Raw genomic sequence first — 27,581 nt, forward strand, 5'->3', positions numbered from 1 at the left:
TGAAACAGTAGAAAATTGATAATAGGATGCAGAACTATTTTTTATTTAGTTAAAATTGATGAAGAAATACTAAAGGACTAGCTCCAAGTACAAATATTGCCTGGATCTGGCACCTGAAAATGTAGCTACACTTAACTTTACTGTCAAAATCCCCACCATCAGTATAAGTTGGGGCTTGTAAAAAGTAGAGATTGAGACTTGGAGAGCTACAGTCTCCACCGTCAGTGTAACTAGGGACTCTCCACCATCAGTGTAACTAGGGACTTGCAGAGTTAGACTACAACTTGGGATTTTTTGAGTTACAGTAACCTTAGCAAGATTAGATATATGTACATTTGATTTAGTTATATCTGATCTAATATATATGTTTTCAATTTTTTATTTTTTCACTTTTCATTACATGCTATTTTAATGTAAATTTATTCACTAGTAATGATACCTTTTCAAAAAATAGTTTGATCTTGACTGTTCGTTTTGTAAACATCAAGTATTGATCTAGATCCTGACCTTGATTCAGAATTAGTAGCAACCATGTAAACAAGTTCAATTTTTATTTTAAAATGATTCGTTGTTGTTAAGGTCATGATGGGACTACGTGTTTAAGATGTAAACAATTTTATTAAAATTCTTTTTTCTTAGAGTAAAATAATCGGTTTTTGTCATGGCTGCATTGGGTGTTCGTGTATTTTAACAAGTAAATGATTTTGACTAGCTTCTGGAACATGATCATGTGACCCCCTTTTTGCATTTTAGAATATGATATAACCTTTGTTTTGGAGACATTCTCAGTAGTAGTTGGCCTCTTACACTGGAAGTTGTATGTTGTGCTGTTTGAAGTTATTTCAAATTACTTGGATTCAAAAGGATTAATTCTTTTTTTCATGGAAAATGTATGTGCTCATGGGATATTCTTGAACAAAGACAGCTCTTCTAAAAAGTTATTCAGATTTCCAAAACTTTAATAGATTCACTTTACATTTGGGCTATTGCACTGGAAAGTGACTGTTGTGCTGTTTGGAGTTATTTCAGATTACTTGGATTCAGAAGGATTAATTCTTTTTTCCTGCAAAATATGTATGCTCATGTGAGATTCTTAAACAAAGACAGCTCTTATAAAAAAATGTATTCAGATTTCCAAAACTGGAGTGATATTTCTTGTTTCTACAAGGAACTGTAGACTTCAGCACTACAGATAGCATACATCATCATCTTCCATCTTGGATTCTTCGTCGGAAATAAATTATTGTATTTATCAAAGCTTGTTGTTTTCACTCTTTCTTGTGTTACTGTTTATACGAGTCTAAACACATAACATAGATAATAAAAGAGATTCGAAATCTCGTGGCAGGTGTGAATAACATGCAGAAATTAAATGTTGACTGTAGGAATCAAATTGGAATATATTTTGCTTAACTAAGAAAAAGTCAGGATGTTATAAACACCGGAAATTAGGAGTATGAGCTTCCAAACTGATGCCAATGAGATGACTGCACCTCTGCCCCATTCCCCAAAGTCCGCTCCGGTGGCCTAGTGGTTAGAGCGTCCGCCTCGGATGCGGGAGGTCGTGGGTTCGATCCCCGGCCGAGTCATATCAAAGACTTACAAAAACGGTACTAACAGCTGCCTCGCTTGGCGCTCAGCATTAAGAGGTTAGTGTTAGGACTGGTTGGCCCGGTGTCAGGATAATGTGACTGGGTGGGACATCATGCTACATGTCTGCGGCATGATGCCCCAGTGCTAGACATCACTATAAACTGCCACATTGCAGACATCGTAGCGATATGACTGAAAAATTGTTAAAGCTATGTTAAAAATCCAAATCCAAATCCCCAAAGTCAGTTGAGTTGTGTCTATATTTAAGCCTAGTTTAAAACAACATATCTTAGTTATTGTTTAAGAATGAAATACTTAATTCTGATATTTTGTGGTTTCGACATACCATAATCAATCATTAATTCACTCAAAAATGGACATTTTGTCCTTGGAAAGTACTTGAATTTCTTGATGAAATGGCTGCTTAAACTGTATCAAAGTATCTGGCCAAGGTCATCAAAACCCGTCAGTTAATAATCTCCATAGACTGCTGTACCCTATTGATGCCTTGCTAGAGGACTACAGGCATTAAATATGAAGCAGAGCTTGTTAATATGCCCTGCATACATAAGTGCTGTAATTAATCAATTGGCCCTTTATGCAGATGATTCACCTGAAATAAATTATTGCCAGAACTGTATTCGTATGCTGCAGTCTTTCATTAAAATTGTGAATTAATGGAGAGGCTGTGTTTATCCCCTGAGGCTTTAATTATTTTTCAAATAAACCAGTAAACATCTCACCATAATGTTATAGCTTGCAGTTTGAAAAACTTTAATAGATTCACTTTACATTTAGTCACAGAGTGATTGGCCCAACAAGAAGTAAAACCTTTCTTCATGAAATCATGGATGTTTTAGATGGACATGTACCTCAACAGATAGACTTAAGGAATTGGTAGATAGCTTGACCAGTATATAGATTGATCAATTAGATTAAATATTGATTGTGATATTTTATATTTTTCCAGGAAAGATGATGGACTGTTAAGAACAATGAACACAGACAAGGTACATGTACTTCTATAAATGATATTGTACCTTCACAGTTCGCATTACTGTTATTCCGTTTTATTTGACATTTTGAGATTTTGTTTTATTTATTGGATGACGCCGGAGAAAATTGCTCATATTCTGAACCATTTTTAGCTCATTGGCTTGTTCATCATGTTTGTTAGCACAAGATTTGTTACTGCTGTTTTTCCTAAACTACTTGGAGGATTGCCATGAAACTTGACATGCTCAAGGCTTTTTCATCATCTGTCTGTTTGTTAGCACAAGTTTTGACATTTCTGCCACGCTTCTTTGAGGATTGCCATCATACTTGACACACACATGCATCCTAATGTCTAGTAGATCCTGAATGAAAACTCTTGATCAGACCTCCAATATGGCCACCATAATCAAATGACCATCTTCAAAGTTTTGTTATTGCTAATGTTATTCCATGTCATCAAAAGACTTCTTATGATGTCTGGTTGCTTCTAAACAAAAATGTTGCCAGTCACTCCAGTATGGCCACACAACTGCCATTTTGAAAATCTCTTTATTGCTACTCCTACTGAATGGATGGTCATGTCAGCATCAGGTTTTCATGGCAAGACTTTTTCATTTCTTTAGTTGGTGCTAAATGAAAATGATGCCGATCAGGCATCCAGTATGCTGCATCGTGAAAATGTTAGTGCTACTTTTAATGAATGGAAAGTCATATCAACATTGGGGTTTTCACAAGAATTTTTTAGATGTCCAGTTGGTTCTAAATAAAAATGGTGCAGATTTGAAAACCAAGATGGCAACAATGGCAGCCATCATGAAATCTAGTTTTTGTTACTCCTTTTGAATGGAAAACTATATTGACAGGGTTTTCACTCCTAGTTGGTCCCAATTGAAAATGATTGTCATATGATTTCTAATGTTGTCAACATAGTTGCCATCTTGGAAATCATTTTGTCATTCATCCTAGATGGATGGTCAAATCACCTTGGGCTTTTCACAGAAAACTTCTTTTGTAACATTTTATCAGACTTAAATGGAAAAGATGGCGATTTGACATTTAATACCAGATTTTATAAAATATCTATTTGGTTCTAAGTTAAAATGCATATACAGCTAGAGGGGGCATGTTATGAGGATTTTGATTTCAATAGAGCCCTAACAGAGTGGAGCAGGAAGAAAGAGTGATGAATATTTAAGTAGTGGTTAAATAATGAATTATGGCAGTTTCTCCCTTCCCCCACATTTTTGTTCTACTTCTGCCTTTTTTTTGTACCAAAGGTGGAGACTATCCTTTAGAAAAAATTCTCTTGGCATCTCTCTAGGTGGCATTTTCTGTTTAAAAAAATGTTAAAAAATTCCTGCCATAGACTTAAGTTGAAACCCTGACCTATGTTAGAAGACAACAGAACATACACATCTTTTTTTCTGACAACAGTATTGGTGAGGGCAGTGACAAAAATGTCTTAATAATAATAATTTTCAAATTTTCTGTATTTTTTTTAAGTCATGGAGCATGTACAATCGTTTATAATATCAACTTTGCTTGTTATTGACATTTGCTATTTTTCTTTTTAGCTGCTGAAGGCCCTGCCAGTTTTACAACAACAGATAGATGTTTTGTTAGAGTTTGATGTAAGTAGGACATGTGTTACAGATTGATTTTAAAATGCAGCAGCATTTTGTTTGATGAATACTTGTGTATTGTCACACCTGTACTAAAGACCTTTTTCTAGAAATCAGCTATCTTCAGAACGACAAAATTTAATTATAATTATACCACCTACCCCAGCGAATGAAGTTGGAGTGGGTGTGATGCACTGGGATCTGCTTCTGTCCCTGTCTATCACATGTTTTGACTTGACATCTTTGAGATAATGTCATGAAAATTGCTTTTTATCATGACTAGGTTTTTTAATCTTTAAAAAATGAGTATGACTGATCTGCATTTAAGAGTTGTCCCCAAATTCAAATAAAATAAAATGTTCTCCACCCATCCTTCACATGTGATGTAAATATCTCCTGAACCATTTGAGATATATCTAGGAAACTTGGTATGCATTTATGTCATGACAGGTCTGTTCCATACAAGATTTGGTTTTGTCAGATTGATACTTTTAGAGTTTTATTACAATTCAAATGTATTTGGAATATGACATTACTTTTATAGCAGTTGGTATTCCTTAAAATCTTATTTATTGACTATCTAATTGCAACTTAAAATGGGGCTTATTTAATTAAACCTAAGACTGGATTATAAAAACCCAAAAGTTGAATTTTGGATGGTCAAGTCATCAAAAATTGGCTATCATGGCTGGAAAAATGTTATGTAAATTAATTCTTCCAAATATATTTTATTACAGTAAAAGACAACATTAGTTGATCATTACCTGTACAGGACTGACCAACTTCATAGACTTGTTATGACCTGCTAAACTTATGATAGGACTCTGTGTACAGTTGTGTGATGTCCATTAATAATTGCATGCTACCATTCTTGAGACCACATTTCTAATACAATTTTGATCAAACTTAGAATGTAGGTTTAAGATCTCTGAAGAGTTCAGTAACTACTGGCATGATCCATGTATATTATTGAGCACATGCCTCTGACGGGCAGAGCTTGTTACCGCTCTTGAATCCATAGTTATGATCTGATTTTCATAAACTTGGAATATTGGCTTAAATGATTCAGATCTTACAAGCATTTTAATTTGAGTATGATCCATGCATAGCGTGGAGATGATCTTGATCTAATTGACCAAGCTTCTGCCCATTCTATAGGCTGTATGACCGATCTATTGTTATCAAATGTGGTTAATAGATTTAAAACATCAAAATATTAAATGAGTACAGTTGTGGCTGAGACCTTCATATAACAATGTTTTTAGTGGTCTTAAGTTTGATTGGCCGAGCTTGTCAGTTCTATTTTTGATACATTTTCATCAAACTTATTAAATAAGGATATATCAGGATATTCAAGGAGTTTTATTATGAGTGAGATTTACACATTAGTGAGGTGGTCTTGTATAAAATTTCTTACCATTGAGTGAGATCTACATATATTAATGAGATGGTCTTGCATTTAAATTATTACACTTTGTGAGATCTACACATATAAATGAGATGGTCCTGCATTTAATTTCTTACCATTCAAGGCTACTTCTGACCAGATTTAATTCAAACTCAGTTGTTGGCTTTTATCATCAAGATCTTGGATAAGAATGATCGGTAGAGACATTTATGCATAGTAGTGACAGTGTCTTGCATCTGATTGGCTATGCTTGTTAACACTGTAGATACAATATTTGAGATCAGATTTTGTTCAAGATTGATAAATGGACTTATTTGATCATGTGCAAGATATTTACATATTTATGAAGTGATTTTGTATCTCATTGGCTGAGCTTGTAACTACTATGCAGACCAAGGTTTTCATGGATTTAGTTCCAACTTGGTATGTAAGCTTATCTCATCATTGTCTTAGACTAGTTCTATAATACTACTACTGACATCCAGTATGTCCTCCACAGCAACTAATTTAAGAATTTTATTATTGACGATGAATATAAGAGAAGGTTTCAACACTCTACAGTTAAAGGAATAATTTTTTATTATTTTTATGCCACCACCATCGGTTGAGGGAGTACATAGTGTTCCCTATTTGACCTGTTCGACTTTGAATTTTTTTCTTTGGTGTTGTTTTTGCGGTGTAACTTTTGAGGGACCTTTTCTCTTAATTTTGTTTTCTGCTCAATGTCATATGAAGGACTTTAGGAATTGAAATCAGATTTTGTATAAGGCTTTACACTAAAAAGACGTAGGTCATGTTTTGATTTTCCTATCACATCTGGCACAATTTTTACAGGATTTTGGCTCCTGTTTTACTTAGAACTTTCAGCTTCAATTATATTTCCACTCAGTGACTTTTGAAAGACTTAGGGAATGGAACTCAAATTTGGTATGAAGCTTTTCATTAAGAAGACTTATGTTATATATGATTTTCAATGTTATGTAGTTATGGCCCATGTTTGACTTTGAACATTTGATCTTTTATTGTTGCAAGTTTGATTCCTACGGTCACATTGCAGCACTTCAATGTTGGCACCATTAGCATGCTCAAACAAGATATTTTGTGCTAAACTTTATGACCAAACATTCCTCCAGATAGAGAGAGAGTTATTCTTGCAGAAGAATATTCAGTTAAGCATATGATTTAGTTGTACAGTCTTCATGTCACATTATGTATTGTTTTATTATGCCCCACCATGAACGTGTAAAGGGCATATAGTATTACCTGTGCCTGGGGAAAGGACATACTTTGTCACCCCTTTTCATATATTATTACCTCTACCTGTGGAAAGAGCATGCAGTATTATTGCTACCTGTGTAAAGGATAAAGTGTTACCCCCACCAATATAGTATTACACCTGCCTGTGAAAGGGGCATTGGTTGTGTCCCCTGCCTTTGGAAAGGGCAATCTGTGTTACCCCCCTGTCCATATACTATTCCCCTGCCTGTGGAAAGGGAATCCTGTGTTTCCCCTGTCTATACAGCATTAATCCTGCCTGTTGAAAGAGCATTCCAGTGTTACCCCTGCCTGTGTAAAGGACATGCATTGTTACCCCTGTCCATAAACTATTACCACTGCATGTGGAATGGGAATACTGTGTTAACCATGCCCATATAGTATAAACCCTGCCTGTGGAAAAGAAATACCATGTTAGCCCTGCCCATATAGTATTGCCCCTGCCTGTGGAAAGGAATTACTGTTTTAGGCCTGCCCATGTAGTATTAACCCTGCCTGTGGAAAGTGTATATAGTATTACTCCTGCCTGTCAATCCTTGAGGTCATTTATGTTTTGTGTTATGTCGCTGTGGTGGGCATTTTTGTTACATGAACATATTTTAAATTCCTCCATCATTTTGAAGGAAAGAGTCCATATGCACAAGGCAATAGTTGCTGCATGTTATATTCTTGTTATTGTTCTTTTCTTTTCAGTGCACACCTAATGATCTTACAAACGGAGTGATAAATGCCAGTTTTATGCTGATGTTTAAAGATCTTATTAGACTATTTGCCTGTTATAATGATGGTATTATTAATTTACTAGGTAAGTTGTGCAAGTCATTCATATTCAACCTTATTTTCAGAGAAGAAAACACAAAGAGAGGAGTATAGATATGCATATGCATCAGTGATTCGTTTTATTTTCGAAGTCCACACTTAAGACTGAAAGCATTGATCATTTCCTGCTTCTGTAATCTATGTTATTTGGTGTAATCAAAACATATTTAAGCACAAGTCATTTATTGATGGTTTTAATGTATAGAGCAGCATCACAACACCTAGTGGAAACTTTTTGATCAGTTCTATTATCTTGCTTGTAGCCATGATGGTCCAGTGGTTAAAAGGTCTAAATTGTGCCCAAAAGGGTGCTGGTTTGTTTCCCATCATCATATCATCCTCAGCTGGTTACCACGGTGTGCCCTTGGGCAATGCACTGGTCTTCTTGACTTTGTACAATATAACCATCATGGTTTTGCAGTGCCATAAATCACCAAAACAAAACCAAAACTTGAAATCAGTATGGTAGCAGATAGTAATGAGATATTGATGTCAATAATCTGGTAATTTTTGTAAATAGCATCAACATAGAGGTCACTGTTCTGGTAATAATTGTCCTTGCAACAGAAACATAGATGTCACTATGCTAGTAATGATTGTCAACAGCATCAGCATAGATGTCACCATTCTGGTAATAATTGTATCAGCAGCAGCAACAGTGATGTCACTATTCTGGTATTTGATTGTGTCAGCAACATTAATAGATATCACTATAGTAAAAGTCGTACGGATGATGTATGCATTCAGTACTGACTTTTTCAGTAACAAGTGTAGTTTGTTTAGAATTTGATGACGATTTCCTTGAGATGGTGATTTTTCACTTTGTTTGGATCTTCGTGCATCCGTATTCTTTTGGAAGGTCATTATTTACATGCTCCAACAATCTCATAAGGCAAAACTCCATGTTAAAGTACGTGGACATTTTTGAACAAGGTCAACCTATAGGTGTGATCTAGTACAAATTAGATTGAATGTTGTATACTGTGACATCACAGCGAAAGCTACGCATGTTGAAAAATGTGTACTACCCTACATTGTGATGATTAGATGTGATATACTCTTTTCTTGACCCATTTTTGTGTTTGGTCAAAGTCTATAACCGTCAATAATATTTTTTTGGGGGGGGGGGCGCCTGAGTGGCTGAGTGGTCTAAAGCGATCACCGTTATGGATCACTGCCATCTCACCTCTGTCTGCGTGAGTTCGAGTCTGAGGCTCGGCTAACGTGGGTACGTGAGAAAGCCTGCCAGTAGCTTCTCGTGGGTCGGTGGTTCTTCCCGGGGTTTTCCTGGGTTCTTCCTCCACCAATTATACTGGCTGCCATGTATAGCCTATCTTGTGCTGAAAAAGGGCGTTAAACCATACAACAACAACAATAATAATATTTGTCTGGAAATTTCTTGATAAGGGTTGAAGTGCAGCTCATTTCTCTAATCAGGACTGAATCGACTTCACTTAAGCTATATTGGTATTAAATTTTAGAACGACAAGTCTTTAATTTAAGATGAGTAAATACACCTACATGGTCACATCAACATACACTGTAGCTAGTGATTATGTCAGTAAAAACAATAGAGATGTTACTGTTCTGTTAATGATTGTGTCTGCAACATGACAATATTCTGGTAATCTTTTTGTCAGTAATAACATGTGCCACTGTTCTGGTAAAGATTGCATCAACAACAATGTTAAGATTGCATGTTCAGTTTTAGTTAGTCTTTGAAATACCAGTTAGTTTTTTTTTACATTTCAGTCTACACATTAGGAATTCATGCTCATTAGGTGTTATTTTTTTCAGAAAAATATTTTGACATGAACAAAAAGCAGTGTAAAGAAGCTCTAGATATCTACAAAAAGTTTCTGGTACGGATGGACAAAGTATCCGAGTTCCTGAAAGTAGCTGAGGTATGTTTAGTCGAACTTGGTTATCAGCTTACTAATTCAGTTTCCACCTGCATTGAAATCTTGTTCATAAAGTTACTATATTTGCTGATGTGTGAGGCACACACATCATTGCTGATAGTGCAGATCTAATCTTCTCACTTAATTCATTGGCAGATGGTTTGTTGTACTTAATGGTAGTCCAGTTTTGTAACTTCAGTTTTTGCTGCATTGCTTGTAAAGATCATTACAATATTAACATCATTCATATGACATCACTTGTTATCAAGGTGAATCACAGTGCTATGAACTTGGAGAGCGACTTGATGTAAAATGATATGTTTGCATCTCTGTCTTACTTATAACTTATATCATGCTGGAAAAGAGAATCCTATTTTTTCAAAAACATTAGAAATAGTCTTTTTGAAAGAAAATGAGAATCAATGAAAAGCTTATGAGCACTTTAGAATTTTTTTGAACTACGACTGGCTGTAAATTAACCATTCAGGCTTTATGTTGCAGAAAATTTATGTGATCAAAATAATTGTCTTACTGAAAATTATTTTTCCCCCAACACACACTTTGTTTGGTTGATTAGAGGAGTGTTTGATCTTTAAACTGTGTAAATTTGATGAATTTTTAATTCTAATCCAGCTATTTATTGGTAATTAGTGATGAGTAGTTTGTCCCACCTTTGTAAATATTCGATATTTCTTGTGAATAGAGTAACAGCAGGGAATGCACACCAACTGGTACATTTTTATTTTGGATTGCATTGACCCATAATCATGTAGAAATTTAAAAAAAATAAAAAAAAACATTTAGAACTTCAGCATTTAACAAGCAGTCATCAATAAAAGTTTAAACAAACGGTATAGACACTCATCAGCTGGCACATTGTTTGATGGCAGATCTGGTTCAGTGCTAATCACAGTTGGGAGTGCATTACATACTGATAGAGTACTCTGAATTGATTTGTGTTTGTGGTTTTGTGAAACACATTTTCATCTGTACTTAATTTTGTGGATTGGGGAGGAAGTCCCAGACCTGCCACTTACCTTGATTTACTCATGATCATCCTGAAGTTTTGTATAAAAAGAAGAGTTTTCTGATTTTTTAAAAGAAATCCAAACTCCTGTTTTTTTTTTTATAAATCACACAATACAATTTTGATTCATGCTGGCTATATCTCCTTCAAAGAGAACACTAGTTACCAATAAATACCATGAGGAAAACACGTCATATCATAAAAATCATTTTTCCATTTTCAGCTTTTATGCTGATGTTTAGTGTTAATTGAATTTACACTAAATTTCCGCATAAAAGATGCAAATATAAAAATTATTTTCACAGTATGAGTGTAGCATACATTTTTCATATTAAGTTAATAGCATAAGACAGCAGAGGTGTCAGTTGTAAAGATTTTGTAATGTATAGTTGCAAACACTGATCCAGTTTTTATTTTCTCTCCAAATCCTGATATTTTTTTATTCCTTTGGCTTCATAATTTTCATTCCACTCAAGGTGGCAGGTCTGCGCTCCTATCATGGATTGGGAAGGAGGTCCTATTTATTTTCACATAGGAATCATTGTGTGTTGGGTATCTAAACTCGTGGCTTTGAACAACCACAAAATACTTGTAGTATTGTCCAGCAGTTTTTGAAATAGTTTGTTAGGCAGCCACCTGTTCTTACTTTTTGTTAACCCATATCGAAAGGTGGCTGCTCAGATAAAGCTGTGTACAGCATTATAATTCTATTCATTCTATCTCTCTTAATTTACAGTTTTGAAGCATTGTAACATATCAAAAAGATATATGTATTTTGGATAAATTTCGTAAATACTATAATTCATAGAAAAGATTAAAAATTTAAAATGGAAATTAAAACATGTTGGAAATATTTTTTGTGGTGACTGTGTCACCATCTGGCAGGACAAGTATTAGAAGTTTATGTATTGTTGTATTAAAAAAGTACAGCATTTTCTTTTAACATTTTTTCCTGCCATAAACCTAGGATAAATAAAGAACAGTCGAAGGAGAGTGTAATTAAAGAGATGATGCAAATTTGACTGCGAAAACTAGATACTGGCAATTTTCCAGCTTTAGCAATTCTTTTCCACATCACTTGGCTATTGGAAGAACAGAGAGAGCTTATAAAGTCATGGCATAGGCATTGGCATTGGCATTGGTCTGTGTCCCATTTGGTTATAACATAGGCATTGGCATTTGTGTTCCACTTGTTTTTAGCATAGGCATTGGTATTGGCCTTTGTGTCTCACTTGGTTATAGCATAGGCATTGGCATTGGCCTTGTGTCCCACTTGTTTTTAGCACATGCATTGACATTTGCCTGTGTCCCACTTGGTTATAGCATAGGCATTGGCTTTTGTATTCCACTTGTTATAGCATAGGTATTGGCATTGGTCTTTGTATCCCACTTGTTTTTAGCATAGGCATTGGCCTTTGTGTCCCACCTGGTTATAGCATAGGCATTGGCTTTTATATTCCACCTGTTATAGCATAGGTATTGGCATTGGTCTTTGTATCCCACTTGTTTTTAGCATAGGCATTGAACTTTTGTGTCCCACTTGGTTATAGCACAGGCATTGGCGTTGGCCTTTGTATCCCACTTGTTATAGCATAGGCATTGTCATTGGTCTTTGTATCCCACTTGTTTTTAGCATATGCATTGGCATTGACCTTTGTGCCCCACTTGGTTATAGCAAAGGCATTGGCTTTTGTATCATACTTGCTATAGCATTGGCATTGGTCTTTGTATCCCACTTGTTTTTAGCATAGGCATTGGCATTGACCTTTGTGTCCCACTTGGTTATAGCAAAGGCATTGGCTTTTGTATCTCACTTGCTATAGCATAGGCATTGGTATTGGTCTTTGTATCCCACTTGTTTTTAGCATAGGCATTGGCATTGGTCTTTATGTCCCACCTAGTTATAGCATAGTCATTGGCATTGTTCCGCCAGCACACTTTGTGTAACTATTAGCCTGTGTTATTAATGTTGTGTATTTATGCTTTTATCATAGGCACAAAACTTCACCAGTGTAACCTGCATTGTTCCGAATAAAGCTGAATCTGGCCTATGTAACCATTTGAGTTGTGTACTGCTGGCCTAGTTGGTTATAAATGAAAATGGCACTTCTCTCAATTTCAGTATGGCCACCACAACAGTCGTCTTTAAAATCTTGTTACTGCTACTCCAGGATGGTCATATCATCATGGTTTATTTTTCTCAATGATACATAGATAGTCCTGTTGAAAATCATGAGAACCACAGTGTCTCACTGGTTATGGTACTGGACTTGTGACCAGAAGGGTGCAGGTTTGATTCCTACAAATGGATCAGTCCAGATCGGCTATTATGGTGTCTTTGGGCTAAAGCACTTGACTCTACTTACCTTGGCATATAACCTTCATGTTGCTGCATCAACACAAGACCAAACTAAATGAAAATGGTGCCAATCTGATATCCACCATGGTTGCTATCTTGAAACTTTTGTCACTCCACAGGGTTTCAGTTAAAAGATTTCTTATGATATCTGTAATAATAATAATAATCGGATTCAGCCGGTGGGGGTATGTGAGAAAGCTTGCCAGTAGCTTCTCATGGGTTGGTGGTTCTTTCCGGGTTTTCCCGGGTTCTTCCTCCACCATTAATACTGGCCGCCATGTATAGCCTATCGTGTGCTGAAAAATGGCGTTAAACCCAACAACAACAACAACAAAAATTGCTCTGACCCAAAAGATTGCTGCACTGGCTGCTTGGAGGCATATAAATCTTACACCAGTAAGACATGGTGATGAGTTGAACTGATGCATCAGCCAGAACCTTTCTCAGATGGACAACAAAACTGTTTATGGACCAGGAATGACTTGACTATTCCAGCAGATGGGATGAATTTTATGAGATCAAGTTGAAAATGGTGTCAACTTGATGTTTTCACTAAAAGACTTCTATTGATATGTAGATGGTACTAAATGTAAACTCTGCCAATTTGAATCATTTTACTCCTGATGGGATGGTCATTTAGAAATGGGATTTTCACTTAAACACTTTTTGTGCTATTTAATTGGTTCTGAAAGAAAATAGTTTTGACATATCCAACCTCTTAAACATCAAGGCAGTTTGGAAATTCTTCTAATCACTTCTTCACCTGAATGTCTTGTTAGCGTGATGTTTTCCCCTGAATGTCTTGTCAGCATGGTGTTTTCCCCTGAATGTCTTGTCAGTGTGGTTTTTCCCCTGAATGGATTGTCTTGCCAGCTAGGTGTTTTCACCTGAATGGATTGTCTTATCAGCATGGTGTTTTCACCTGAATGGATTGTTTTATTTAGTTGTTCTTAGATAAAATTGGTAACAATCTGACCTTTAAGGTGACATCATGGTGTTTTCACCTGAATTGATTGTTTTATTTAGTTGTTCCTAGATACAAATGGTAACAATCTGACCATTTACATGACAGCTATGGCTACTGTCACAAAATTCTTTATGTTGGCTGTAAGAATATGGCATTTTCTCTTATATATTCTTACTGCATGTAGTTAGTCCTATTGTTTCTGCTCTATAGTTTTGCACTTTGCATAGAGTTGGATCTTTAAAGAAAAAGAATTTCCCAGGTTTTTCTCAACTGTTACCCTCATTATTTAAAACAGACTTGTGTATCTTAGGTATCTTTGAAATGATGTTTTGACCACTCCAGTGGCTGTAGTGGATAATTTTTATAAACATGGATTTTATCAAAATGGGGTTTCCACAGAAACATTACATATGACACATAGTTTCTAGAGTTAAAATGTGATTGATCCAACTTCACAAAATATCTGCCACTAAGGCAAAAAACAGATATGCACATTTCCTGTTGCACTGGTTTTAAAATTAGGGTAGGTTGGTAGTTCTTATGAAATAAATTTTTTTATATATATTATAGTGATTAGTATAAATGATGTACTAAGCACTTAAGGTACTGGGCTAAACAAGCTCAGTTAGATGTACAAATACATTTTGGGATTTTTGTTGTTGAGATTTTTGGTTTTTGTTTTTATTTTTTGAAGTTTTTTTCTTTGCTTGGGGGAGAGGGAGACTGCTAGGCAACAAAAAATAGGGATCATCGGCTGACCAGAAACACATTTTTCTCTTCCTATCTGAAAAATCTGTATTGCTTCTCCTACTGAACTGATGGTCACATTGACATGGAATTTTCACTTAAACACTTCTTGCAATGAGTATTCAGTCCTGAAAGAAATGTGCAACATTACCTTCCATAATAGATGCCACAGTGACCAGTGTGAAACTCTTACGGCTACTTCTCCTGAATGATGGTCATATCTACATGCTACATGTGGTTTCATTTCAACATTTATTATTATTTGTAGTTGATCTTATATTAACTCATTCGGCCCCAATCCTGTCTGTAGGTGTGATGAGGCTGTACCCTATTTCCAAGCTCTGCAGCATCAAGGCCATTTAAGATACACCAATGTGGGTGGTATTACAAAAAAGCAGGCAGATATAGCTCTACAATGATACCAAATAATCTGGAAGTTCTAGTTGCACTACAAAATACAGAAAGAAAAACCTCATTTTTTGGACCCGCTTTTTTTTCACCCAAAATTTGCTCGTGGTCAGAATGTGATTTTGTGTCTGGATGTTAGACCTTTTGGCCTCAGATTTAAGGCAGACCGGTCTGAACTGCACACAGACAGGTGAACCTTTGCAAAAACTAGCATAAGGTGGGCATTTAAAATAACGAGCGGTTTCCATATGAAAATGATGGGTCCATTAAACAACAAAATTTTTTTTTTTAACATAACTCAACTTTTACCCTTCTGCTCATGCACAAGCAAAACAACCAATGGACAACGATGTTTCTAATACTACTAGGCATTAGTCTCATGGAAAATCTGTTGAACGCAGATGTATTATGATGTATTCAGAAATAGCCCCAAAAATGTCTTTCCTACTCGCATTTCAGGCGAAAATGACAACAACCTCTGGCTCCGAACGAGTTAAAATGATCCTAATCTAACCTTCAAAAATGGATGACTACTACTTCTGGAAAGATGGTTGATATAGATGGGTCTTTACTTTAAGACTATGGCAGTATTTAGTTGGTTTTCCAAATGAAAATGCTGCTGATCTGACTGCAACATGGCAACATTAATAGCTGTCTCATAATTGGTTTTTAATTGTTCTCCTGTGGAACAAATGGTAGCAGTGGCTTTGGATTTTCATTCAATATGTAATTGTTCCTGAATGAAAATGGTGCTGATCTGACCTTGGGGTCAATACAAATTCACAGCTTGCTTTTTTGTATTACACTGAGCTTATAAACACATTTCTACATATAAAAATGATTTTTCACAAGATAAAGCATTTAGTTCTTTTGTAATAAACAAGTTGATGGTCAGTACTCTGATATTGATTTCAAGGTTAAAGGTCTTGATTCTAATTAGCTCAATTTGCTACAAAGCCAAGTGAGCTTATGGTATGGGCCTGTCCCCAACAATTGCTTGTTTTTATCTGTAATGATTCATGAGCATGGTAACACAAGCAATTATGAATAAAATATTTTTTTTAAACCTGACTTAATTTCCGGATATACCTGAAGAATACCATGAATGATGTCAGCCTTGTAACTTTGAGTCTTTACCAAAAAAAGGAAAAAGATTACAGATTTAACTTAATTTAGCAAGTTGATATATTTAGACATTATTTGAGACCTTGATAATATCTAAGATGAGTTTGGTTATAGGGGTTTAAAGGTCAAAACAATGTTAAAGATTTTTGTTCTTTACTTTTCTTTTGAACATTTTAACTCTAGCATATATGAAAATATTTTTATTTTTAACCAGATTTGGTATGTTGGAAAATTTCATGAATGATATGGTTTAAATACTCAGAAACTAATTTCAATTAAATGAGGAAACAAATAGAATTCATGGGAATTCCTGCAAATTTGGCCAGTTGAGTATCTGTCCCTTCAGTGGACTTTTGTTCAGTATTAATTCACTTTCATTCTGTTGTTTTCCTTAAACAAATTTGGGGCCCCGAGAGGCCGAGTGGTCTAAAGCACTCTCCGTTACGAATCACTGCCATCTCACCTTTGTCTGCGTGTGTTCAAATCTAGGATTCAGCCAATGTGGGTATGTTGAGAAAGCTTGCCAGTAGCTTCTCGTGGGTCAGTGGTTCTTTCAGGGGGTTTTCCCAGGTTCTTCATCCACCATTAATACTGGCCGCCATGAATAACCTATCGTGTGCTAAAAAATGGCGTTAAACCCAACAATAACAATAACAATAACATTAAACAAATTTAACAAAGATTAAAGTAGGTAAACTTATAAAGAAGTAATAATTTTCTAACAACCTGTTCTATTAAGGGTTTTGGGCAAGTTTCATTAAGAGTTCATGTCTGTGTTTAACCCTTAATCATGGTATTTCGCAGGCACTGTTAATCAAAGCCATTAAAGAAAGATTCATGAATGGAAGTGTTAAAAAAGCCCCCCCCCCCCCCCAGTTCTTGCCAAGTTGTGGAAAGATGAATTTGGAAAATTGTCAGATTTTGTATTGCTAGTTTCACTAGCTTGTTTTAATTAAGTATTTTACTCAAATCCTTCTGTTCATACATGTTTAACTCTGGAATAAACTTTGTTTCTATACTAAATTAAGTATAATTGAGAGAGAATTAATTAAAATTTTCAGTCAGCCACCACTCGAAGGGTAAGATGCTGTGGTTTCAAGAGTTTTCTTTACCCTTTCTCTACTGCTTTTGTCTTCTTTATTTTTTTTTTTTTTGTCTGCATACATGGCTGGAATACTACAATGTGACCAGGATAGCTGTCACGTAATTTCAGGGTAAGCTTATGCTTCTGGTTTCCATGTATTCTACAAATCATGAATAGGACCATGACTTAAGCACCTGAGGAAATTCAAGGAACCTGGAAGTATTAGGTTTTTTCAAAAGAATGTTGCTTTTTTCCTGAACATTTGTGCAGTGACAATTTCGGTTGCAATAACCAAATATTCTTTGGTAACAGGATTAATACATGCCGATTCCACACAGCTCACCAGGTACTTGACTCACAATCCTATTCCAGATGTGTGAAAATGATGAAATCAGATGCATGCATTTGCCTTGAAATTAAGTGGCAAAACTTAACCTGAAATTATTTGGCCCTATCATAATTATGACATAGTACACTAGCCATGTGCATATACAATTCATAGGTTTCACTTCTCTGACTTTGTTAGTGTTGTAATTGTTGTGGTTGTTTGTGTTTTTAATGTTGTTGCAATGATGGGTATTAGTATAAAGTTTTTGCACTTAGCTTTGTTTGTCAGGACTACGAAAAATAAAGTCTGGTTTATTTATTGTCGTGAAGTTTGAAAGGTGCATGTCACATTAGGTAGCACTATCCATGGCTTGTAAAAGTGAAATTTAGTGTGCATGGATCAATGATTATAATGTATTTTGCGCTTAGATCATTTTCTTGTTCTATTGGTTCTACAGTTGTCAAACTGTACAATTTGTATTAATTTTATTCCTACCCATGATAACTTTTTTCATTCTTTTAATCAAGTCCAGTGACATGTTGTATGGAGCTGAACTTGTTCAGAATATATTAACTGAGTGCAACTGACAGGAATGACTTTGACATTGACATTACATTGAAACTTTGTTATAACATGTTTTGTTATGACACAGATTTTGGATACTGTACGGCTTTTTCCTTTTTCGTCAGTGTACGAGAATTCATTCATTAGAGAGTCTGTGATCTTAATTGACTTTGTATTTACTGTATATATTGGGACACAAGAAATATAAATTATTTTTTGTCATGTTCAAGAACTTATAGTGAAGCTTTTTTTCCAGCTAGGTCATATGTCCCACGACTTAAGAAAGAAAATAAATTTGTGTTGACTTTGACCCTTTCCCCTCCCCCTCGCATGTTGCAATAAAATAGATTAATGCATTTTTGATAATAAAATGGAAGAAACTAACCTTGTATTGTTATCATTTATTGATCTTTTTTTCTTCATAATGAGCATTAAAGAACAAATATATCCACAAACTCTGTATATGTAACGTAGGCATCCATGCAGTAGCATGTATCGCTTATGTTAGATAACACACAACACATTGTTCATTGATGTGAACATAGAGAAACAAATTGTGTTTGGTTGTACACAAAGGTTTGAATCTGTTATCCAGCTGAAAACTAGATCTAACAAAATTGCAAATGAGAGGGAAATATTCAACCGATTGCTTGCAGGCATCTGCCATTCACACATGACACAGTGTTAAGTGCAAAATAGCGAGGATTGTGTTATATCCAGGTCAACTATATGACAGTATCTTGCAAATAAAAATCATTATTTGAAAGTACATTCGCTTTTCACTAGGATGGGTTACAAAAAGTATTATTAAAGCAAGTTATTGTTTTGTATGCTATTTACCTGCAGACAACAATGCCAACTTGTGTTAATTATGACTGCAGATGCCAAGCAAATAGAAGCCCTGGTGGTGAATAAAATAAACACAACTGGCAGTAAGCAGTAAATTCATTGTTTGAACATACCGACAGGATATGAAAGACGAAGGTTATTTTTATTACAAAGCAAGCTGACCTTGGAAGCTGACTTTGGGATACCTTTAAGATTTGTTTAAGAAAGGATATCAATACAAAAGTTATTGTTATTACACATCTAGCTGACTTTGGATTCTTTTGAAGTGTGCCTATTTTATTTTAAATACACTAAATCATCAGACATAAAGAAGTTAACTTTTCACCTGTATTCATGGGAATTTGAAAATAAATTTCAACATTTTTAAAGTGACATAATATAGTGCTTCATGCATGGATATTGATGACCCGGCATCGCCATGAAGATTTGGAGATAATGAAATCATTTGATGAATTCATGAAGTCCAGAAGAGAAGAAGGGGATTTTGCCAACAATATGATCATTAACATGGATGAAATTCCAGTGTTCTTTGATCTCATTCCTGGATGGAGTACTAATAACATGAGGGTTAAAAGTGAGAGAACTTGCATGACTGGTGCAGATTTTCAAAAATCTGGATTTAGTCTTTGTAATTTCTGAATCAGGAGATGTGTTGCCTCAAACAATAATTTGTCATGGCATGAAAAAGCTAAAGAATGTTAATGCACCAAAAGAATGGATCGTACATATGCAGGAGAAGGGTTGGTTTGATGAGATGATGCTGCATTGGATTAAAGAGTTTATCTCAAGCACACAGTTTTATCATTTTTAAAATAAAATGATTTTTAAAGTATCCCACAACTTACGACTTGAAAAAAAACAATGTGTCCCAGAACATACAGCATACAAAGAAATTACTTTAAAAATTAATTTATGGTGTCCGAACAAATACGGTGTCACAACTTATACGGAAAATACGGTACCCGTTTCTGTTTGTTATTTTATTTTAGGGACTCGGAGCTTCACCAGCATACCCTTTTCTATGTATATTTCATTAGAAAGTGTGATCCTTGCTTACGTAACCTTTTCTGTGTGTATTTCATTTGAGAGTGTGATTTTTGCTTACATAACCTTTTCTATGTGTATTTCATTAGAGGGTCTGTAATCTTTACAGATTCTTTTCGAAGTATATTTCCTTAGAGAGTCTGTGAGCTCATCAACATACACATTTCTTTGTGTATTTCATTAGAAGGTCCTTGGTCTTTCCCTGATTACTCTTTTCTATGTGTATTTCATTAGTGGGTCTATGACCTACCTGTCAACTCTCACACCAGGAGAAAAAGCTCTCAATATTTGGACTTGATCCAAGCCTACCTTCTGATTTCATAATATCTCCCGATTTTTGTTGAGAACTCCCGATTATTACAGTCTGTTGATTTTCATGTCTCCTAAAATAAAATCCTACATAAATAGATACAACTTATGCATTCCACAGAAGCCATGTTCTGTTTTATAAGCTGTGAATATTACTGTGATGAAATAATTATCCCACTACAAGGAATTTTTCCTTAAGTTTAAGCATTATTCAAGTCAATTTAGTTACCACATGTAATGCAGCATGAGACTGTGTATTTACAACAAAACAGGGCATCATTTATTTGCCAATCAATTGGTGGTGTTTACATAGCACACTCTATAGAACATGGTTTCTTTTAATTATGACAGAGGGCCACTCCATTTCATAAGATAATTGCGATGATAAGGAATAACTGTTATTTAGTCACAATGGCTTTCATATTTGTTTACTTAATACTAACCTTTAGCTATTGTGCACTTTGGCCACAGCTGACCAGAAAATCAAAAGAGGGCACTTCCTGGAGGAAAATAAGGCGCATCACAGGGAGAATCAGTTTGAGAATTTCACATGTATTGGATCCACAATATCAGTCAATATTTAGTGAAAACGAGGCTTAAAAAATACCATGATAAACCTCCCAAATTTTGGTCCCAATCTCCCTATCATTTAATTTAATTTTCCTACTTGGCTTTTGAAAAGTTGGCAGGCTTGGTCTTTGATCTTTCTTTTCATACCCATTTCTATGGGTATTTCCTTAGAGGGTCTGTGATAATCAACCTATACAGATTTCATGAATTTTGAAATACTTGGTCAATTATTTTATAGGCAATTAGTGACAGGCTACCTTATTCCCATACTTTTCTGTCTGATGGTCCTTATTTGGGGATTGATTTTCAACTTCAAGTAGTGCTTTTGTAGAACTTTACTTCTAGCTGGTACCACATGGTCATTCGTGTACAGAGGGGCCAATAATGCTAATACATACATAAAATCACTATTCATACTCTATGATTGTTTTGACCTTTAGCTATGTAAAAGTGTCCTTTAAAAAAAAAAAAAGAATACTTCAACAATTCAGAAACAGTCATCCTTAAGTACTTGGAACAACTAAGGTATTTGATGTGGATGTTTTTTTTAGAAAGGAGAACATGTTTAGAATCAAGCCAAAATCTTTGAACATGTAACTTGAATTCAGCACATATAGTGTTTCTTCAAAATGGAGTTCATGCATGCAGTTGTAGATTATTCCAAGCAATTCTGTAAATGATGTTGGAATTTTTCTTCCACACCCATTCTGTTACATGTATTATATATACACTAATATTGTCTTTATTTGTGCTATATGTGATTTCCAGTTTGTTTTTTGGACATTCTTGTTTTGTAGAGAATAAGCTATTCATTAGGGACTGCTTTTATGACAGGTATCAAATGTTTCAGGTAGTTTGGAAAGGATGCTTTTACAATGCCATCAGCTTGTCACTACTAACAAAACTTTAATTCTAAAGACTCGACCGTATATATCAGCGTATCTTTTCCTAAATTTATAGAAATTCAATTTCTTCTTTTCAGTGAGTTTACATTTCCATTTTCACTTGAATGTACAAAGCTCAAGATGGCAGTATCTTTGTGTATTTTATGCAGACCAAATGATTAAAAAGATGTACCTATTTACATGTATTCAAACTGCACAATTTTCCAAAGCATCTTCATTTTTAATCATTTGGTCCAAAGTTGTCAACATATGGTGTTCCAGCTAGAACAGCTTAGTCTATATTGTATAATAGAACATGGACCAATGAAAACTATGCTACAAGATCTGAATTTTTGTTCACATTCAGAATAATAGTAAATTATCACTATGAAAATTCTCAGGTAATCAAATACACCTTGAATTAGTCTTGATCGTTATGCTATTTGATGCATTCAGAAAAAGTGACTTTTGTATTGTTAAATAAAAACTGCATTGAAAGTGTATTTCCAATAAAAAAAAGTGAAATACCCAGTTTATTAAATCATTATCTAGAGTTCTAAATATATATATATATATATGTATACTATTTTTTTTACATGGATGATGTCACGTTAATTTCTTAAATTGCAGATTTTCAGTGGGAATGTACCACATTGTCAATTTCAGAAAGTAAGAATACCATCTTAATCTTCATTGATGAACCAGCTTGATGAAGTATTATCCAATGTAAATAATTGTGTGCATCGTTCATTTTCTCAATGTTATTTCTTTTCATTTCAGAATGTAGGAATTGACAAAGGGGATATCCCAGATTTAGCTAAGGTAGGCAGATATTCATGACCCAACAGTTCCTCTTAAATTGGGCTTGTTTGTTGCATGCATTTTGCCTCATGTTCTCAAAACTGTTTGTTCATGCAACGTAAAACTGAAGCTAAAATCTCTTGAATTAGATGATGTAACTGGAGTTGATCAATGTCATTACAGTTTTGCTAGTGGAGAGGAGAACCAAAACTTGAAAAATCCATTAGTTCAAATTCTTAACAGATTCCATTATGAATTTTGGTCAAAATCCAGTTCCAATCTCCAATGATTCAGCCTGTTTTTGTTTAAATATCCATTTTAGCAAAAAATGTAGGCAAATTATATGAAGATTAATTGATTGTTAGTTGTTTAACATTATTTTATAGGGATCTTTACATTTTAACTGATAGGGTTGCCTCAAGTCAGTAAAAATGGGGGAAGTTTCAGTTTTTGGTTAAACCATAGAAATTTATGATAAGCTACAGAAAAATGAAATTTTATTGAAAAGTAGAGGAAAAGTTGGGTAATTTTGTACTGTCAATTATGAAAATTTTACTTCAGATAAGCATTTGGGGAACTGTTTTGTGTAGTGTCCATGGCTAAGGCTACTTTCATTGATTTGAAGCAGACCTTATCAGAAAATTGCAAAGCATCATGGGTAAAGTAAATTGGAAGAGAAAATTATGCCATTTTTGTTTCTTTTGACTATGGTAGGCAGGTGTAATTTAAACCTTACAGCACTGAAAATGACTTTTTTCAGCATTGAAAACATTGCTGAATTAATAAAAGATAAAAAAATACTACAAATTGTTTTTCCAAAAGAACAAAGGATGCTAATTCAGAGTGACATAATGTTGGATTGAGTGTAAGCAGAAGAGACAGATACAACATTTGTCACCAATTTAAAAAAAAAAATGTATCAACTATTTGGTAAAAACTTACCTGATGAGTATCCCAGAATTGGTACAGTGGGACTAGGTTTATAAATCTTACATTATTATCTCATCAGAATTTGATGTGCAATGGTTCATCTGTCTCTCTCTTTTCTTTTGCTTGGGTATGTTTATGTCTACACACATGCATGCACACAAAGAGGTGCAAACACACTAGCATAAATTGCTCTCCAGCTAATACTGTTTAACAAAGGGTTTACTTGTCTGTTTTGTGAAGAAAGTGATTAAGAAACATAAATCATCCTTTTTTCGGTGATTCTGACAAGATTATAATGTGCAAGTCAGTACTAAACATAAGATGTTTTAATGAAAGCCAAAATGGGTGTCAGAGGTATTCACCTGTGCTGAATAAAAATGTGCACATCTTTAAACAATGTTGCAAAACCACAAACAAATTTTACCAGTATTGTACATGGTTCCCTCACTGACATCACAAGCCCATGTATGCATATTGGACTGCTGTTAAAAAGTTGCTGAGCTGTTTCAGTAGAGGTCGCATTTTGGTCATAATTAAATCTCCTTATCCAGTGAATAAATGTGTCAGGTTTTCACATTGCGTATGAAATGTCCAATAATTAAGATCCCTGTATGTGTTATGTAGCAATCAGGTCAGCCTTTAAGGTATTGAAGAGGACTAATGATTTTATAGGTCAAAGGTCAAGGTCATTGAGGCTCAAAGAAAAATGGATTTGAATTTTAACTATTATTCAGTGAGTAAATTCATGGCCAGACATTGTGGATGGCATGCACATAGTCTAACAGAAATCGCAAGATCCTGTGATCTAAAAGTTGGCAATCAAGGTCATGGAAAGTCTAAAAAGCAAATTATGGTTTTTGCATATTAAGTTTACTTAAGACTGCATACCTTGACCAAAGTTTGAAGTTATTGAGACCCATTGGTCAGTAGTCTTAGTCAACCATATCCTACTATTGCCTGCATAAGGGACTATTAACCCTTTACCTCATAGAGCATAGTGACAAAGTGCAGTACGCTATAAATAGAACACATGTTACCTAGCCGACCGCATCCGCATAGACATGCCTGTGAATTGTTAAACAATGTAGTGGTGTTACGTTTAACAGCAGTTTTAGCCATTTTACACTTTAGGTAGACATCTATTATATGTGGAAAAATTGAAGAGTAAAGTCCGATTTTTAATGCTGTGTAATTATTTTTCACAGAAGAATATTTTATGTGCTTTAAAATCGAGAGAGAACTCGTTCACCGTCATGTCAGTGAGGCCGTGTGACCGACCGTAGCTGCCATTTCCCATACTCGAAATTTACACGTTTTTTGTCTGCGTCTACATCACCAAGTCATCTGAATTTGATAATCAATAAAAACTAATTGCTGCTTACATAAATATCAGAGCCTTTACCAAAGTTATTGAATCTTTCGTGGTTGTGATTCTAATCGTGAAAACTTCGTAAGTACTGAATGAAATCCTGCCTGTGAACTGTTAAACAATTTAGTGTATGTTACGTTTAACAACAATTTTAACCATTTTACATTTTTGGTACACACATATTATATGTGGAAAACTTTAAGAGTAAAGTCCGATTGTTATAGCTGTGTAATTATTTTTCACAGAAGAATTTTGTTTTGTGCTTCAAAATCTTTAAAGAACTCGTTCACTGTCATGTCCGTGAGGCCGCGTGACCAACCGTAGCTGCCATTTCCGATACTCGAAATTTACAAGGTTTTCGTGTGCGTCTATATCACTAAGTCATCTGAATTTGATAATTTATAAAAAGTAATTGCTGCCTACATCAATATCAGAGACTTTACCTAATTTATTGAATCTTTCCTGGTTGTTATTCTAATCGTGAAAACTTCGTACGTACTGAATGAAATCCGCAGCTGCCATTTTGGAGACTGGAGATTACGACCCAGTTACTTTAAATAGCAGATATCGACCAGTGCATGAATAGCGACCACGTGATCTGACGTAATTGTCATTCGCAGAAATGAATGTAGTATGTAATGGGGGGTTTTCCCCGAAGGTGGCGCTACGAAAACTAGCACAAAATGGCTGATGTTTACAGCAGGTGTCAAAAGGCACTTCTATGCGAATCTTGTAGAGGCGTCAAAAGGCGCTTTCATGCGAATGGAGTAGAGGCGTTCAAAGACGCTTGTATGAGGTAAAGGGTTAAACACTGGGCAGGTATATACTTTGCCATTCACAATACTCATTTTTTTTTTTTCTATCTTAAAGGGCTTATATTCAGCCTTTATCATGAAGGCATATATCTACATGACAAACCTGGCATCATTTTGTCTTCCAACATTTTTTAGCCATTTGCCCTTAATACTTGGCAAGTTTCCAAGGTATATTTGAAAAATGGGATTGGAGGAGTGGGTGAGGCAATTAAGTTGACTTTAAATAAATTTTGTTAGAATTCTATTTTTCAAACAGTTTTGGGAATACAGATCCTGATCACTACCCCTTGTCCATCTTCACATTTTCCCCTTTACTTCAGTTAACCAGAATATCTGGCATTTCATATCCAGTTTTGTTGCAAAAGTTGATAAATTACCTTTAATGACTTCATCGATATTGTCAGTTTTAATGTATATGCAATTATTTAGGTCTAGGACTTTTTGTTCTATTTGTGTACATATTTTTTTACGTCTTGTACATTTAAATATGGTACAGTGCAACCTCTGCCTCTCTTAATATTCACATCCCTTAAACAGTCTTCTCTTTTACCCGACCAATGACTGATTTTCCCAGCTATTATGTTCCATATTTTTCTTGCGTCCCTTAAATAACCACCTTCCTAAGGCAGCCAGAATTCATTTCTTCCCATATGATACAAAAGAAGAGAAGTTGCACTGTATATAGATATTTGGGTTTGGGGTGATGTTAAATTTTGTGTCTTCTGCACAATGCAATTGCATGTCCAGTATAGTTTTTGAAATTGTTCATTTCAGTTTTTCTTAAAGTGCTTGCTACTGCATTTGTCCCAGGATAACTCTTGAGGAGCTGTGGAGGTGTGCGACACAATTTTTGTTTGATGCATGAGTGTTTTCATTTCCATTGTCCGATACAAATAACAGTAATGGATTTTGATATATATGGATGCAAGCTATTACTGTCTTTTAAAGTCAGTAAATTGTTGACATACTTTTAATATGTTCACTTGCAACTCCAGGGCTCAAACAAGCAGGCAGAAGAGTGACTAGAATCACTTTTGGGGCTGAGAAGTCACCTTTTTACATGACTGTCCATCAGTATCTCTGTCAATCCATCTCTTACATGTTTAGTTTCCCCAGAACAGCTTTAGTTTTACACCATCTGTTTTTATCAGACGTTTTGTCTGACTTCCACCTTGAGCAAGGAGGGAATCGGTTGATTTGGGAGTCAAAGGTTAAGATTGCTGTGTTTGACAGAAAAAATATGATTTCAACTTAATAACATTAGTTCAACATCATTGATCTGGACCAAACATTAGGATAGCTTGCACCTGATGTTGGGAAGTAGCTATTTATTTTAGGGTCAAAGAACAAAGTTGTTATCACTGAAAAATGAAGCATTTTTTTCTTCTTCTGGTTGATCAGGATCTACATTGTTGATGGTAATATTACAATTTCAAGTTAACAGTGTTGGCTCTGATTTACTGGTGCATGAATGGTGCGATAGAAGATTGGGGTCATTACATAAGCAATACAGTTTACCGCAAGTGATGGGAAAGTTTTGTACTTTACTATGGCAGATTTATTTTTGGGATACAAACTGTACATTAAGGAAAAGCATGATTTGAAACTGAGGAGCTATGTATGCCAAACTTTGCAGATATCTTAGTTTTCACAAGTTTTGATTAGAGATATATGATAGAAACAAAGAAAACAGAGACACGTTTCCTGTTATTTATACATTTTACATAAGTCTTAAATGGTTAACAATGCTATGGAATATACATCTTTGGCCAAGTAAAAAAAATTCT

General features: G+C 34.9%; 1 protein-coding gene across 11 annotated transcripts in view; it reads left to right on the forward strand.

Annotated features, from left to right (window-relative positions):
• Positions 1-27,581, forward strand: part of LOC149771073 (phosphatidylinositol-binding clathrin assembly protein LAP-like) — a 157,051-nt gene that overhangs the window by 32,142 nt on the left and 97,328 nt on the right. For all 11 annotated transcript variants that reach the window (XM_089948848.1, XM_089948855.1, XM_089948852.1 and 8 more), the window contains exons 5-9: positions 2,564-2,603; positions 4,164-4,220; positions 7,588-7,699; positions 9,511-9,617; positions 22,660-22,701. In XM_089948848.1, coding sequence (XP_089804974.1) covers positions 2,564-2,603; positions 4,164-4,220; positions 7,588-7,699; positions 9,511-9,617; positions 22,660-22,701 — 358 coding nt within the window. The remainder of the gene's footprint in view (positions 1-2,563; positions 2,604-4,163; positions 4,221-7,587; positions 7,700-9,510; positions 9,618-22,659; positions 22,702-27,581) is intronic.

The sequence above is a fragment of the Sinohyriopsis cumingii genome, unplaced genomic scaffold, assembly GCF_028554795.1.
Source record: "Sinohyriopsis cumingii isolate HCF-2022 unplaced genomic scaffold, ASM2855479v2 utg002126l, whole genome shotgun sequence".
Taxonomy (NCBI): domain Eukaryota; kingdom Metazoa; phylum Mollusca; class Bivalvia; order Unionida; family Unionidae; genus Sinohyriopsis; species Sinohyriopsis cumingii.